Genomic DNA, 14,276 nt, shown 5'->3' with positions numbered 1-14,276 from the left:
TATTATTGTTATTAGCCATATGGTGCAAGAAAGCCTGAGGCTTATGCTGCACCAGCCAAAAAACATTTCTGAGTTATCTTGAGAGAAGGGGGGAGAAATAACCAAGAAAGAGAAGAATAATGATATCCAGCTCAATATAACAACTTTTTCAAGCGCGGACCGGTGTTTGCAGTTTTTTTTTTTTTTTTTTTTCGCGGCCCACCTATAGCTATAAATTAATGTATTTTTAATAATTGTACTCGTAGGTTCAGGAAATAATGACACTACCATTAGGACATTTAACATACCAGTAATAATGCAATTATGTATTCATTAACATCGGTAAATATAAATAAAAGAGAGGTAATTCATTTCTTTGTTTCTTCTCAAAATTTTACATAAATTCGACATATTTTTGGGTCTCTTTTTGGGCAAATAAATATTAAATCAGGGGGAAAAGTAATATTAAATCAGAGGGAAAAGATGTCAACTTGATTCTCAAATCTGGTTCGACGTCCAATCTGTTCCGTCATTTTTTTTTTTTTTTTTTTAAACTAATGTTGAGAATCCAGTTTCACATTTTTAAGTTGTTACAAATGGCATAAGAAATTTCAGTGCTTTTTCTGATAAATGCTTATATTCTTCACGGAAACTTAGCCAAAAATGTATCGATGAGACCTGATTGAAGCGGTCTTTTAATGCTGAGTCACATGACAGTTCAATAATAGAATTGATTTCTTGTTCATTGAGACAGAATTCTTCCACATGTTCCACATTAAAAGTAAATGGTTTTCGAATCCACATTTTACTGCTGTCAATTGGAGGAAAATATTCCTGAAAGTTTGATTTAAATTCCAAGAGGTGTTCTTTAATCGCCGTAGAAATCTCAGCTGGAATGTCGCTTCGAACACACTTTTTGTAATTTAGTTAAACTAGGAATAAAATTATAATTCCCCTTTTCAACTCGAAGTACCCACAGATGAATTTTATTCGTAGCTGCTTCTACTGTTTCCTGAATTTTAAAAATATTTATGTCAATACCTTGTAATTTTAAATTTAAGGAATTTAAAAAACCTAAAATATCACATAAGTATGACACCTTAATTAACCAGTTAAACGTTAAACCTGTCTTAAATTCGAATATTGCTGCCTTTGCTGATGGAGGATGTTGCTCCAAAAACATAACCCCAGGGGGCTCACATCTGGTGAGTATGGGCTGGCAATAGTCCTGAGCTGGATATCATCATTCTTCTCTTTCTTGGTAATTCCCTTCTACTTCTCTCTCTCTCTCTCTGGGTAACTCAGAATTTTTTTTTTTTTTGGCTGGTGCAGCATAAGACTCAGGCTTCCTTGCACCATTTGGCTAATAATAATAATAATAATTTCGATTAGTCGTTTCAATACATTCCCTCTTGGTATCCATCGAATTTCACTGTGTAAAAGATGTTCATAGTCGTTTCCTAATTCTTTGCATAAAGCAGTAAAGATTCCGGAATTCAAGGAACGGGCTTTTATATAATTAACAAATTTGACACATTCTTGAACAGCCATATTCAAAACCAAAGGCTTTTTTTTTTTTTTTACAATTAACGCTTCTCTGTGACTACTACAATGCACCCATTCACAATCTGGAGCCACCTCTCGGACCCTCGGGAAAAGTCTCGTACTGGAACCTACCATTCACAGGGGCCATCGCAACTCAATCCGACACATTTGTTCCAATCGATTGCAATTTGAATTATATAATTATTGATTAATTTGAATAGTTCTTCAGCCATTGTTCTCGTTGGTAGTGGTTTACAAAACAAAAAATCTTCACTGACGGTATCCTTAAACATCACACCTTACAAAGCACATTAAATTGGCATTATCTGCTATATCTGTACTGTACTTTCATCCACTTGTAAAGAAAAAAATTGATAGCTTTGAATGAGCTTTATGAGAGTTTCTTCAATATTATTCGCTAGTTCCACAATTCTTCGCTTCACTGTATTATTTGATAAGGAGAATAAATGCAACTGATTTTCTTTCTTTTTATAACGGTGAGATGTGATTACTTTTAGTGCGGGAAGTATTAACTTGTCACCAATAGTATGAGGGAAAATGTCTCGGTTATTAGTTTTGCAACTTCATATGAAGCCATAACCAAGTCTTCATTGCAACATCTCACAGAAATTATCTTTACAAAACTTTTTCTAGATGAAATATATTCATTTTTCTTATTAATGAAAAATTCCTTCGGCTTATTTGAGTATTCTGGATGCACACAATCTAAGTGCCGTTTCAGTTTCGACGGTTTCATGCATTCATTTGACAACGTTTCAAAACAAAAAATGCACAATGGCATGTGGTTATCTCAGATGAAACCAAATTTTAAAGAATCTTCATAATACAGTGGTACCTCGACATACTAGTTTAATTCGTTCCGTAACCTTGCTCGTATGTCAAATTGCTCGTATCTCAAAGCAATTTTCCCCATTGAAATTAATTGAAATGCCATTAATCCGTTCCAGCTCCCAAAAAACCACCTCAGTTGTTTTTTTTAAGTGTTTTTGAATAAGAAAAATGTACTGTATTTACAAGAAGAAACATTTATTTATAAATAACAAATACATATTCTATAGAAACATAATATGACGAAAATTATACGGAAGCGTATAATTTTCGTCATTGGTCTTCGCTTTTTTTGTCACGCTTTGCTCATTTTCACCTGCAGATCGTTTAAAAAAACTGTCCAAGGAGGTTTGTTTCTTCCTCCCTTTCAGGATATTGCGGAAATGTGTTAGGCAAGTTTCGTTGAACAACTCCGATGCACGACCAGTTGCAACTTTTTCGGGGTGATTTTTATCCACGAACTCTACAACTTTCTCCCACATTCCCAAGATCTCCTTTATATTTCTTGTAGAGATAACCTTCTCCATCTCTGGCTCCTCTTCAAAACTAATTTTTCGTTGAACCACCATATGCTGCTGAGAATGTAGATCGTGTAACTCCTCGGTTGTCAACTCCTGAATCTGTTCCTCGACAAGTTCGTTCACATCTCTCTCATCCACCTCCAGACCCATGGATTTTCCCAGAGAAACAATCTCCTCTACCACTGACACTTTGGGTTCCAATCCTTCAAAAGCCCTTTCAGCTACAGCCTCAGGCCACAGCTTCTTCCATGCAGATATTAAGGTCCTCGTTGTAACACCCAGCCAGGCCTGATCAATAATTCTTAGGCATATCACGATGTTAAAGTGGTCCTTCCAGAACTCTCGAAGGGTAAGGTTTGTGTTCTCCGTCACTTCAAAGCAGCGCCGAAAAATGTGCTTGGTGTACAACTTCTTAAAATTAGAAATCACCTGCTGATCCATGGGCTGCAGGATAGGAGTGGTGTTGGGTGGTAGGTAGAGAACCTTTATAAACTTGAACTCTTCGAGTAAATCATCTTCGAGATTTGTTGGGTGAGCAGGGGCATTGTCGAGGACGAGAAGGACTTGCATGGGTAGGTTGTTTTCCTGTAGATATTTTTTAACAGAAGGGCCAAACACCAGGTTTATCCACTCCACAAAGAATTTCCTGGTGACCCACGCCTTCGGATTTGCCCTCCACATAACTTGTAGTTTTTCTTTTAAAATCTTATGTGACTTAAAGGCTCTGGGATTTTCCGAATGGTATACTAGCAGAGGCTTGATTTTGCAGTCGCCACTCGCATTGGCGCAAAGTGCTAGAGTTAATCTATCCTTCATGGGTTTGTGACCTGGCATCGTCTTCTCCTCTGCCGTTATGTAAGTCCTATTCGGCATCCTTTTCCAGAAAAGCCCTGTCTCGTCACAGTTGAAGACTTGCTGAGGGATGTATCCTTTGGCTTCTATCAGTTCGGAAAACGTTTTGATGTAAACCTCAGCTGCCTTCACATCCGAACTTGCTGCCTCACCATGCCTGACGACGGAGTGAATGCCGGTCCTTTTCCTAAAGTTGTCAAACCAGCCCCGACTGGCTTTAAACGAGTCTTCCGATTCCTCGTTTGTGGAAGTGTGTGGAATCTGCTTCAGCAAATCACCGTAAATCGCTCGTGACTTCTCACATATGATACTTTGTGTTAAGAATCCTCCTTGAAGCTGCTTCTCTGTCACCCACACCATCAGTAGTTTCTCCATTTTCTCATAGAGAGAGGTCCGGAGCTTAGAAATTATTGTAACGCCCTTGGCTGGCGTTATACCCTTTATCAACTTCTTCTGTTTAAGCACAGTACATATCATTGATGTGCTACGCCCGTACATCCTCGCCAAGTCAATTACTCGCACACCTTGCTCATGTTTTTCTATGATTTCACGCTTTAATTCAATAGACATCATCTTCTTCTTCGGACCCATGGTTATAAAAATAAATTTGATAATGTTTTGTAAATGTACAAAAAGCAAAAAACGCGAACCCAACTTATCAAAAATGCTACGAAAACGAGGGAAACAAGCACACAGACTGAGGTCTAGTCTGAGGTGGGAGAAACTGTTAGACGCTGCACACACGACCCCAACACGCGCCCCGCATGTTGGAGTCGTGTGCAGCGGTGTAGTGTGCGATTCCTCGTATCTCAAATCTTGCTCTCATCTCAAAGCAAAATATCGCTCGCTCGGCGGCTCGTATCTCAAAACACTCGTATATTAGGGCACTCGTATATCGAGGTACCACTGTACTGCCTTGTCCAAGAGGTTTTGGATTTCTTTTCCATGCTGTCTGTCCGCCTATTGACAGGTCGCCGTAGCCGAGTGGTCACGAGTGCATAAGTACACGTGCTTTGATTGACCGGGTTCAAGCCCGTGATTGCTGAATAGAGTGCTGTTTCTTGTATTATCTCTACCTTGTGAACTCCTCTGACCGTGTGGTCGTCCCGGAGCATAAACAGAAATATTATTATTATTGCCAGGGCGTTTATTAATATTATTTCCATTATCTCTACTTGTACTAGGCTGCACAACACTTGACTTTTTAGGTGGACTCATCCATATTAAAAATGACAGGATGTTTATATTAATATTTATTTTAAAAAATGTGTAATACTATGTATTAAATTTATCACATCACAGGCGACGAAAAGGAATAAGACACAACAAGAGACACGTACACTCCTCTTGTCGGGTTCTCACCGACTGTTGATGATTGTGGTGTGGTTCGTAAGTTAGAGATGGCACAGACCACAGAGTAGTAACCTGTCTTACTATTCTGTGGCACAGGCAGTCCATCATCTCAGATGCAAGATGTACGCATGCGTGCTAATTACATGGCATAACAAAATCGATGAGCGCATCAGCCACTGTTTTTTTTTTTTTTGTTTTGTTTTGTTAAGAGCAGAGTCGTCTGGAGGCATCACAGATATAAATTATAAAAGCATTAAATTTATTTTTAGTATAACTGGGCATTTGGTATTTTATTACATTTTCATTTTTTTAGGAAATTTTCTTATAGTTTTATGTCGGTATATTTCAAATAAGTTGTTCGCAGACCGGAATTTTCTTTTCTCAGACCGGTACTAGGCCGCGGCCCACACTTTGGGAACCCTGCTGTATAATATAAGCATCGTGATGATGCTTACATTATACACAATATATGAACTTTGCCTTTAAAATGAACATCTCTACACAAGAACCGCCTGGATTCCAGTGTCTAAATATGCATTACTGTTTCAAACTTACTACAGTGATAGTTCAGAAATTTCATTAGCTCTTAATTATTATTTTAATTATTTTATTATCCATTCTAGTGTCCATGAAATCCCTGCCATGAAGGGAACTTCTCTTACCAATGTATATTTATTTATAGCAGAAAAATAAGGGTTTATTTATTTAATCACTGTTGGAGATCAGTACTGTTACACCGTAACTAAATAAACTTGTATATTTTCCAATTACTTAAAATAGGCTTTGTGAATACGTTAAATGTATTGTTATAAAACATCGCAATTTGGTTTAATTTTAAGGATACTTTGACACCAAAATATCTGCAAATGCTGTAAACGATGTCTCCACGATCGCCTGAGAAGAAGAAAGTACATTAATATTGCGTTATTTCACAGGGTGAAAACGTTTTGTTATCGTTTACATGGTTACCAATATAATATAATATAATACAGTAAGCTTTTAACATATATTCTGGTCTCGAATGCGGAACGGAAATTCCGGAGCGCAGAGAAATGTCAATCCGGTTCGTCACAAGCAATCAGTAATGCGAAGTACATAAATATCAGTTTATTAGCCACTCGTCAAAAATGTTATAAGCCAGTGACCCGACCAGCACATGGCAAATGGGATTAATGCTTGATTATTAATTAAGTATTATTAAATATATTTTATTAATAAGTTTCCCGTTTCGAAAAGGTCTCCATGCCGATCCCGCATATGACAAAATGTGTAGAAGCCTTGGCCTTGTTACCCACAATGTCTTTTACACCTTGTTTCCCCCCCCCTCTCTCTTCTAAATTCGTTTTACTTTTGTAAATAACCCCAGGAGCTCACATCTGGTGAGTACAGGCTTGGCACACCCAGGATCCTGAGCTGGATATCATCATTTTTCTTTTTCTTGATGATTCCCTTCTCTCTCTCAGAATTTTTTTTTTTTTTTTTTCTTTTTTGGCTGGTGCAGCATAAGCCTCAGGCTTCCTTGCACCATATGGCTAATAATAATAAGTTAGTAAATCAACGTCTGCTCTGTTTGACTGCACACATCGAATTCCACACCTGTCGACATGGGATAAATCCCTTTGGAGATTCATAAAGGGAAATTGTTACATAGCAGCGCTGCGAAACTACTGACCATAGAATAATAAGATATATTATTTATTACCCTGTCTCACTGACAATATCAAACAAATGGTGAGGATTTCTTTTTCGTATCACCCCACAAATGCTCCGAAAATGTCACAAAGAACGTGGCGCAGAAGTTATTCAGATTTACGAATGATGGAGCAAAAACAAATAATAAATAACAAATTTTCTGTTTACTCCGGGATGACAACAAGCATGTGTAACCGGTTTTGTCGATAGGTATCGCGCTAAATGGTCTAAATCAGTGCCACTCAAAATGTGGTCTGCGGACCGGTGTCATTCTGCAAACTGTTTGTTACCGGTCCGCGACGAGCAATTTTTCATTTTTCTAGAAATTCATTTTTATTGTATTTTACAAAAGTATCGGTGCGCGATGGATCTTCTGGTCCTTCACTACAGATTGTAGATTGACCACTTACTTACTACAGATTGTAGATTGGCCGATAGGGCTAGTCTAGTTAGCTGAGCGATTTTTGTCCTCTGTCATTTTGTCTCTAAAATAGTGATTTACCGGAATCTGCTAAACTGTCAATATTCTTCAGCAGTAGTCCAGCGTCCTGTGAAGCTAATAAGATGTTTTTAGATACAAGACTCCAGAGATAAGTATTTTAATTTAAATTTTGTTCTAACTTTCGCATGTACTTGACTGGGGAGGGTGCCACGATCTGTGATATATCCAGAGCAAAAGCTGCGCCAACAAGCTGTGCTTACAACTGTTTAAAAAGACAGTGAATTATGTTTTTAGTGACCCCCCCCCCTCGTCATAAACTTTCCATGATGTTGTGGAATCTTCTCTCACGTGCCTTTTTCAATATTTTAGATGTTACCATAATCTTCGGTACCCACAGGAAACCCCATACGGAGGAAATCCGACTGCTCTAGGGGCGTTTTAACACTTGACTCCCCCCCCCCTCAACGATTTGACCTTGGGGATAGCTCAAATCGTTGCCAGGGTATTGTGTGACAACCATACAACGCACGAACTTGTGTGACCCACCAAACTTCGTCTTTTTAAATCAGCTACAAGAATATATAAACAGAACCCCGCTAATCCGAATACTCCGATTTTCCGATCTGGCCAGAAATGCCTTAGGAAGACCCCAACCAAACCGAAGAAAACATCGGGAAAGAACCTGAACCCATCCTGATTGATGGCAATAGGGATGACACCGAGGAACAAAAGCCGACCCCACTTTCAAAAAAAAAAAGGAACAAGAAACCGGGCGTCCCAAAATTCGAACGGGAAACCAGGTTGCAATCTGACCCGAGCAAAATTAATTTGGAACAACAAAACCAACTGACTGAGATGACTGAAGAAACGCAAACCCTAGATCTCACCTTACCAGGGGGCCCAGTACCAGACCAGATTTTCATACTCAGGTCTGCCCTGGAGGAAATTTTCGCAAAGCAGAACAATCGAGTGACAACAACGATTCGAGCAGACATTGTCTCACTGTGGACAAAACTGGAGACTATCCTGTACAAAACCCACATAGAGAACGAAAAAATAAACGCCACATTAGAGGCATACCTGCAAGGCGGGGCAAGAGAAATGCCACAGCAAGCCCCGACCTACTCAGAAGCGCTGAGGAGCAAAACCATCACCACTGCAAACATAAATGAACCTGCTGCAAAACCTGCAAGAGTGTCCTCGAGAAGAAGACTCCTACCAACACCCAACGTAGTCATCCTAAAGTCAACAGGACAAGATGAGTGTACAAGCGAAGAAATAAAGAAGAAGGTAATGGAATACATGCGGTAAGACCTCGAAGCTACCCGAATTAAAGCAATAAGGAAAACAAGAAACCCAGGGATTGTAATAGAAACGGAGACCAAGGAAGAAGTGGAAATAATCATGTCCAATGCAAAGATCCCAACCTTGGGCCTTACTGCAGAAACCCTAAGAAGAAAAGGGCCATGTGTCATAGTATTTGACGTGGACCACGACATCACCGCCGAGACTCTAACCGGGGAAATCTATAGGAAAAACCTACAGAGAGGACTACCAGAGAGAGGGATGAAAAGCTAATGGTAATGCCAAAGTATAAAACAAGGGCCAGAAGCAGCGGAAACTGTAACTGGGTAGTGGAGCTGGCCCCAGAGGCCTGGAAAGTCCTGCGGGAACAGCGATCAATTTACATAGAATGGAGTAGCCACAGGCACAGAGAACACGTGGGCCATTGTAAAGTGTTTTAGGTGCTGCAAATATGGGCACACGACACACACATGAAATCAAATGGAACCAACCTGCGGCCACTGCTCCGAAAAGGGGCACAACTTCAGTAGCTGCCCAAACAAAGCAAAAGACCCTGTATGCGTCAACTGCAAGCTACTAATGCTAGATTACACGCATTCCATAAGAGATCCAAAATGTCCAACATATCAAAAGTTCAAGTGTATATATCAACTCAGAACCGATTATGGATACGCAACGTAAAAAATATAACGATGGAGTGCTAAAAATTCACCAAATAAATGCGCAACATGCGAAAGCAGTGGTCGCCCAAGTATGCCTAAAAGCAGAAGAAGACAATGCTGATTTCATCCTTATTCAAGAGCCCTACACTCACATGAAGAAGGTTAGGGGATACCCACTCAGGTTTAAAATAGTACAGAGTGACGAAGATACGCCGTGGGCAGCAATTATAGTCCGCAACCCAGAAATTACAGTAACCAAGATCCCGCAGTTATGCACGCCATGGGCAGCAAGTGCACATATAATCAGCTCTGTCGGCTGCCTATATGCAGTCTCTCTCTACTGCAGACCCAGCGTCGAGATTGACTTCGCCATTACATATCTCCAGGATGTCCAAACTACCCTAGCAGGACAGAGGATCGTAATAGGTGCCGACGTCAACTGCCGATCCCCAGTCTAGCACAGCGCCACGTCGGACCGGCAAGGCACCAGAAACGGCCAAAGACTGGAAGAGTTCCTGGCTAACTCAATATTGAAGGTTAAAAATCAACCTTTCTGCCTCCCAACCTTCTGTAATACACTTTGGGAGGCGACCATTGATATCACCCTAACCACAAGAAATATCGATTCCCACGTGACCGACTGGTCGGTGCAAAATGCTTGGACCACGTCGGATCACCGTACCATCACCTACCGGATACAGAGAACCACAGCAAGAACCGCAACAGAAAGGACGATGCTAAACAAATTTGCAATCTCCAAAGCCAATTGGGAACTCTACCGAGAACAGCTTATTAGTAGAGCCCAACATGATAGAATTGGGCAAACCAGACAGGATGGCCAAGAAATAAGAGAGGACCCAGACGAACTGCAACAAATAATAACAAACATTATAACCAAGGCAGCTGAAGGCGTCATGAAAAGAAAAACGCTTTCGAGCAAGACCATGCCCTGGTGGACCCCAGAGCTGCAACGATAAAGGAGATTAGTCCAACAAAAAAGGAAGGAATATCAGAGAGCACGGAGGTCGTGGCCGCCCGCTGAGGTCACTTACCTGCGCCGCCAATATACAGTACTGAGAAATACTTATACCGAGAGTAAAAAGAAAAGTAAAAAGTCCTCCTGGGAATGACTGGTCTCAATTAAAGGTAATGAGGATCCCTGGGGAGTGGTCTACAAGATCACAACAAATAAACTCCCCAGGGGGGAAATAACCACAGCAACTATAATGCCACAACGCACCCTCACCACAACATGGGACAACTCAGTGGCCAACATTTTGAACACCATTATAAAAGACCCACCGAATATACTCACGGAAGACCAACAAGCTATCATACAGGCAAACGAGACCTATAACACCCAACAAATGGAGCCGCCAATTACCATGGATGAGCTACAGGAAGCGCAACACAAATGCGCAACAAGAAATGCCCTGAACCTGACCTCTTGGACCCAGAACTCGTTAAGAGGGCGGTGGAGCCCATACCGGAACCCCTGCTGCACCTACTTCAACTGCTGCCTCAGAGTGGGCCATTTCCCAACTAGCTGGAAAACAGCACATCTCAAGCTCATCCTGAAAAACCTAACTAAACCACCTGAACAACCAAACTCTTACCGTCCCATAGCGCTGCTATTAACACTAGTAAACTCCTGGAGAGAATACTACATCGAAGAATACTCAGCCACTACAAAGCTAACCTAGAGTCACCCAGACAATATGGGTTCAAACCCGGACTCTCCACCATTGAAGCAATTCGGAAACTCCTCGAAAGCGCAGCACAATGTAATGAAAAGTACTTCCTGGTAATTGTGGTCGACTTTGCTGGGGCGTTCGACACCCTCTGGTGGCCGAACGTCCTGGTCAGACTCCGCAAGGCAAAAAATCCCCATGCATTTATACAATCGCATTAGATCCTACCTCTCAGATAGAAAAATCAGGGTAATGACACCATTCCAGAGCCTGACAAGATCGGTCTGCAGAGGCTGCCCGCAGGGATCTGATCTGGGGCCACTCCTGTGGAACATTGTTTTTGATGAATTCCTGGCACTCGACTTGGGTGATGTCAACGCACAAGCTTTCGCGGATGATCTCGTCCTAACGGTGGCAGCAAGCTCTAGATCACAGTTAGAAGCCCGTGAGAACCATTCACTGCAAGTACTCCAGGACTGGGCAAACCTGCATACACTGGAGATTTTCCCGACCAAAACAAACTCAATTCTACTGAGAGGAACACTCAACATCAGACGGCCGCCCCAGATAAAAGTAAGGGGAAGCACAATCAAACTAGCAAAACAGATGAAATACTTAGGCATTATCCTAGATTCCAACCTGTCCTTTAAACAACACCTCATATCTGAAGGAGAAGCTGAGAAAATACGCAGCACTAGTAGTCAGAGTAACACGCAGAGACTGGAGACTAAACAAAAGAACATTATCCCTCTACTATAAAGTGATTTCGTCCCAGCAATTACTTATGGAGCCCCAATGTGGTACGCCAAAGCAAGAACTGCAGTAAATAAAAGAATCCTCGAAACAATACAGCGAAAAATACTCCTCACCATCACCAGGGCGTGTAACACGGTGAGTACCTGGCGGGAACTCTCCCTTTGGACCTGGAGGTGGCGAGATGTGGGTTGATGTACTACCTGGCAAAGGGAACACCGACCACCTTTGACACTTTTACATTGGCCCCTACAAACAACCACCGAACAGAAAAACAGAAAATCATGGAACACCTGAAAGAAACTTGGCAGAGCATATGGCAAGAGACGACCAAGGGGTGAAGTCACACGGAAATTTATGCCCAACGTAGACAAGACCTATCCAAAAGCACCCAAATGGTTTTACCCAGGACTGAACACCACCTTTCTCCTGACGGGCCATGGGCCCTTTAACGCAAAACTGAATGCACTCGGACTGACCGAGGACCCAACTTGCACCTGTGGCAATATGGAGACATGGCAACGTGTCATGCTCAAATGTGAATGCTATGAGGAACAAAGATCAGTACTCATCACCAGTATAAAGTTTGTACCAAAAGACAATGAGCATCACCTCCTGGATTCGGAAGACGAGTACACCGCATTCAGCCGCTACGCCCAGGACATCTTTAACAGAAGGAGAACGGAAATCGCTATCCGCAACAATATGGAAACATCTGAATAGAAGAACTCCATTGAAACTAACCAAGGAGGAGACATTCAAGACTACAGCATGAACATACCGCATGACTACAACCGATCAGAAGAAATTACCAACAAAGATAACTCTCCATTCATGATCTGGTACAAATGGCCAGGACTGATGCTCTCAACGAATATGACTACCTGAATTGACATCAAAGCAGTACTACAAACTGACCAGAGTCATCACTCCTCTTCCTGACCCCATAAGACGAACCCGAGACAAGTGAAACTGAACCAAGACTGTGACCTACCTGAAGTGACACTGAACTGAACATCGAAAAACCATGACTGTGCCCGCAGCTACGCTGTTGCCTCGCCTTCTGGCAATCTGGGTTGGACACCTAGTCTGGCCCACTTTCTCTCCATATCCTGGCGGGGGAGGGGCCGGGACCGTGCCGTCCCCCCGTTTATTTCTCCTGGTGCGGCATGGGCATGCCACACTGATATCTGGGGTCGTCTACCCTATTGGCCTCATACTTCTGTCTTTCCCCTCCAGTCTTCAGTCTTTCCCCCCACTCTCTCTCTCTCTCTCTCTCTCTATACATCACAGTGTACGCCCCACACGACAAAAACTTAAATAAACTTCCAAATTATAACAGCCAAATCGTGCATCAATTCCGAAACTTAACCTCATTAGCGAACCACCCCTTAAAATCGCGAATTATTATTATTTTATTTTTATTATTTTTTTATTATTTATTTATTATTATTTTTTTTATTTATTTATTTTTTTTTAGGTAATTAGGTTGCAGGGCCTGCCAGAGTAAATAATTATGCTGGGTGTACCTGGTCTGCCTCTGCGGGGCTGAGTGTAGGCAACGTTGGGCCCCAGCAGGGGTCTAGCCGCTAAATGGCCAGAGGAACAACGATACACAACACAATACTTCCAAATCCCATACACTTTTAAATCTCTGGCCTTAACAGTGATCTGTTACACCCACAAAGAAAACCACGCGGAGATGGGGGAAACCCCTGGTGCCGTTTGACATGAACACACTTTACACTTTACCACCATCCTGAATTTCACTACAAACCCAGCAAACATAATCAAAGAAGAAAAAAAAGCACCTTGCATTCTACCTTCTTAACGCCTGGCAAAAACAGATGGAATACCATCCCCAAAGGCTGCATCACTAAAAAAAATTCTTACCTCAAATAGCCCAGATCTACCCTAAAGCTCGAGCGCGGTACAGCCCAGGTTTATACACGACTTTCCTGATTACAGGCGATGTATCCATAAATCACAAACTTGCTTCTATGAACATCGTGGATGACCCTCGCTGTCTTTGTGGTGAAAACGAAGACTGGGATCACCTGTTCTATGTTTGCCCACTCTATGAGGACCTGCGAACGTTGTTCTTAACAAAAATACATGACTTGCCTCGAGGAAATAACATCTGATCAATGAGGAAGACCAGTATCACACTTTCTCTGCCTTCACCCATGATGTCTTCACCAAAAGAAGATCACTGGTATAGCATCCTGGAACCAATGCACACCGATCAACATCCTTTTCTCTTATACTAAACATCTCCACCTCAGATTAGACTGTCTTAACACGACTGTGAACATCTTCACCTAGATTGTGACCACTTCTACCTACTGGACTTGACACTCAGGTCGCTCGAATTGTTTCATCTATGCTGTGACTGTCTTTCCACCCTCTCAAGGGCTCTCTTCTTCCACTTTCCGCTTAGGTGGGAGAAATCCCACTCAACGTGCGGAGGATGCCTTCGCTGACATCCTCTGTCGCTCTATCTATACCTCCTTTCCTTTACTCACTCCAGACATCCTGTACTCTCTTTTTTTTTTTTACTTCCTCTTTCCAGGAAGCTCAAGCAACCTGGAGGAGACTAGCCAGAGAATTATGGGCAGCCTGGCTACTTCCT

General features: G+C 41.8%; 1 protein-coding gene across 1 annotated transcript in view; it reads right to left on the bottom strand.

Annotated features, from left to right (window-relative positions):
* Positions 1 to 4,121, bottom strand: part of LOC150081619 (uncharacterized) — a 264,024-nt gene extending 259,903 nt beyond the window's left edge. The window contains exon 1 of the mRNA XM_090380266.1: positions 3,378 to 4,121. Within this exon, the coding sequence (XP_090236392.1) occupies positions 3,378 to 4,121 (744 nt within the window). The remainder of the gene's footprint in view (positions 1 to 3,377) is intronic.
* Positions 4,122 to 14,276: the final 10,155 nt, after the last annotated feature.

This window comes from Mastigoproctus giganteus, chromosome 8 (genome assembly GCF_048544385.1).
Source record: "Mastigoproctus giganteus isolate SK-2022 chromosome 8, ASM4854438v1, whole genome shotgun sequence".
NCBI lineage: Eukaryota > Metazoa > Arthropoda > Arachnida > Uropygi > Thelyphonidae > Mastigoproctus > Mastigoproctus giganteus.
Note: the sequence above shows the minus strand (reverse complement) of the source record. Positions and strands in the feature narration are given on the sequence as shown.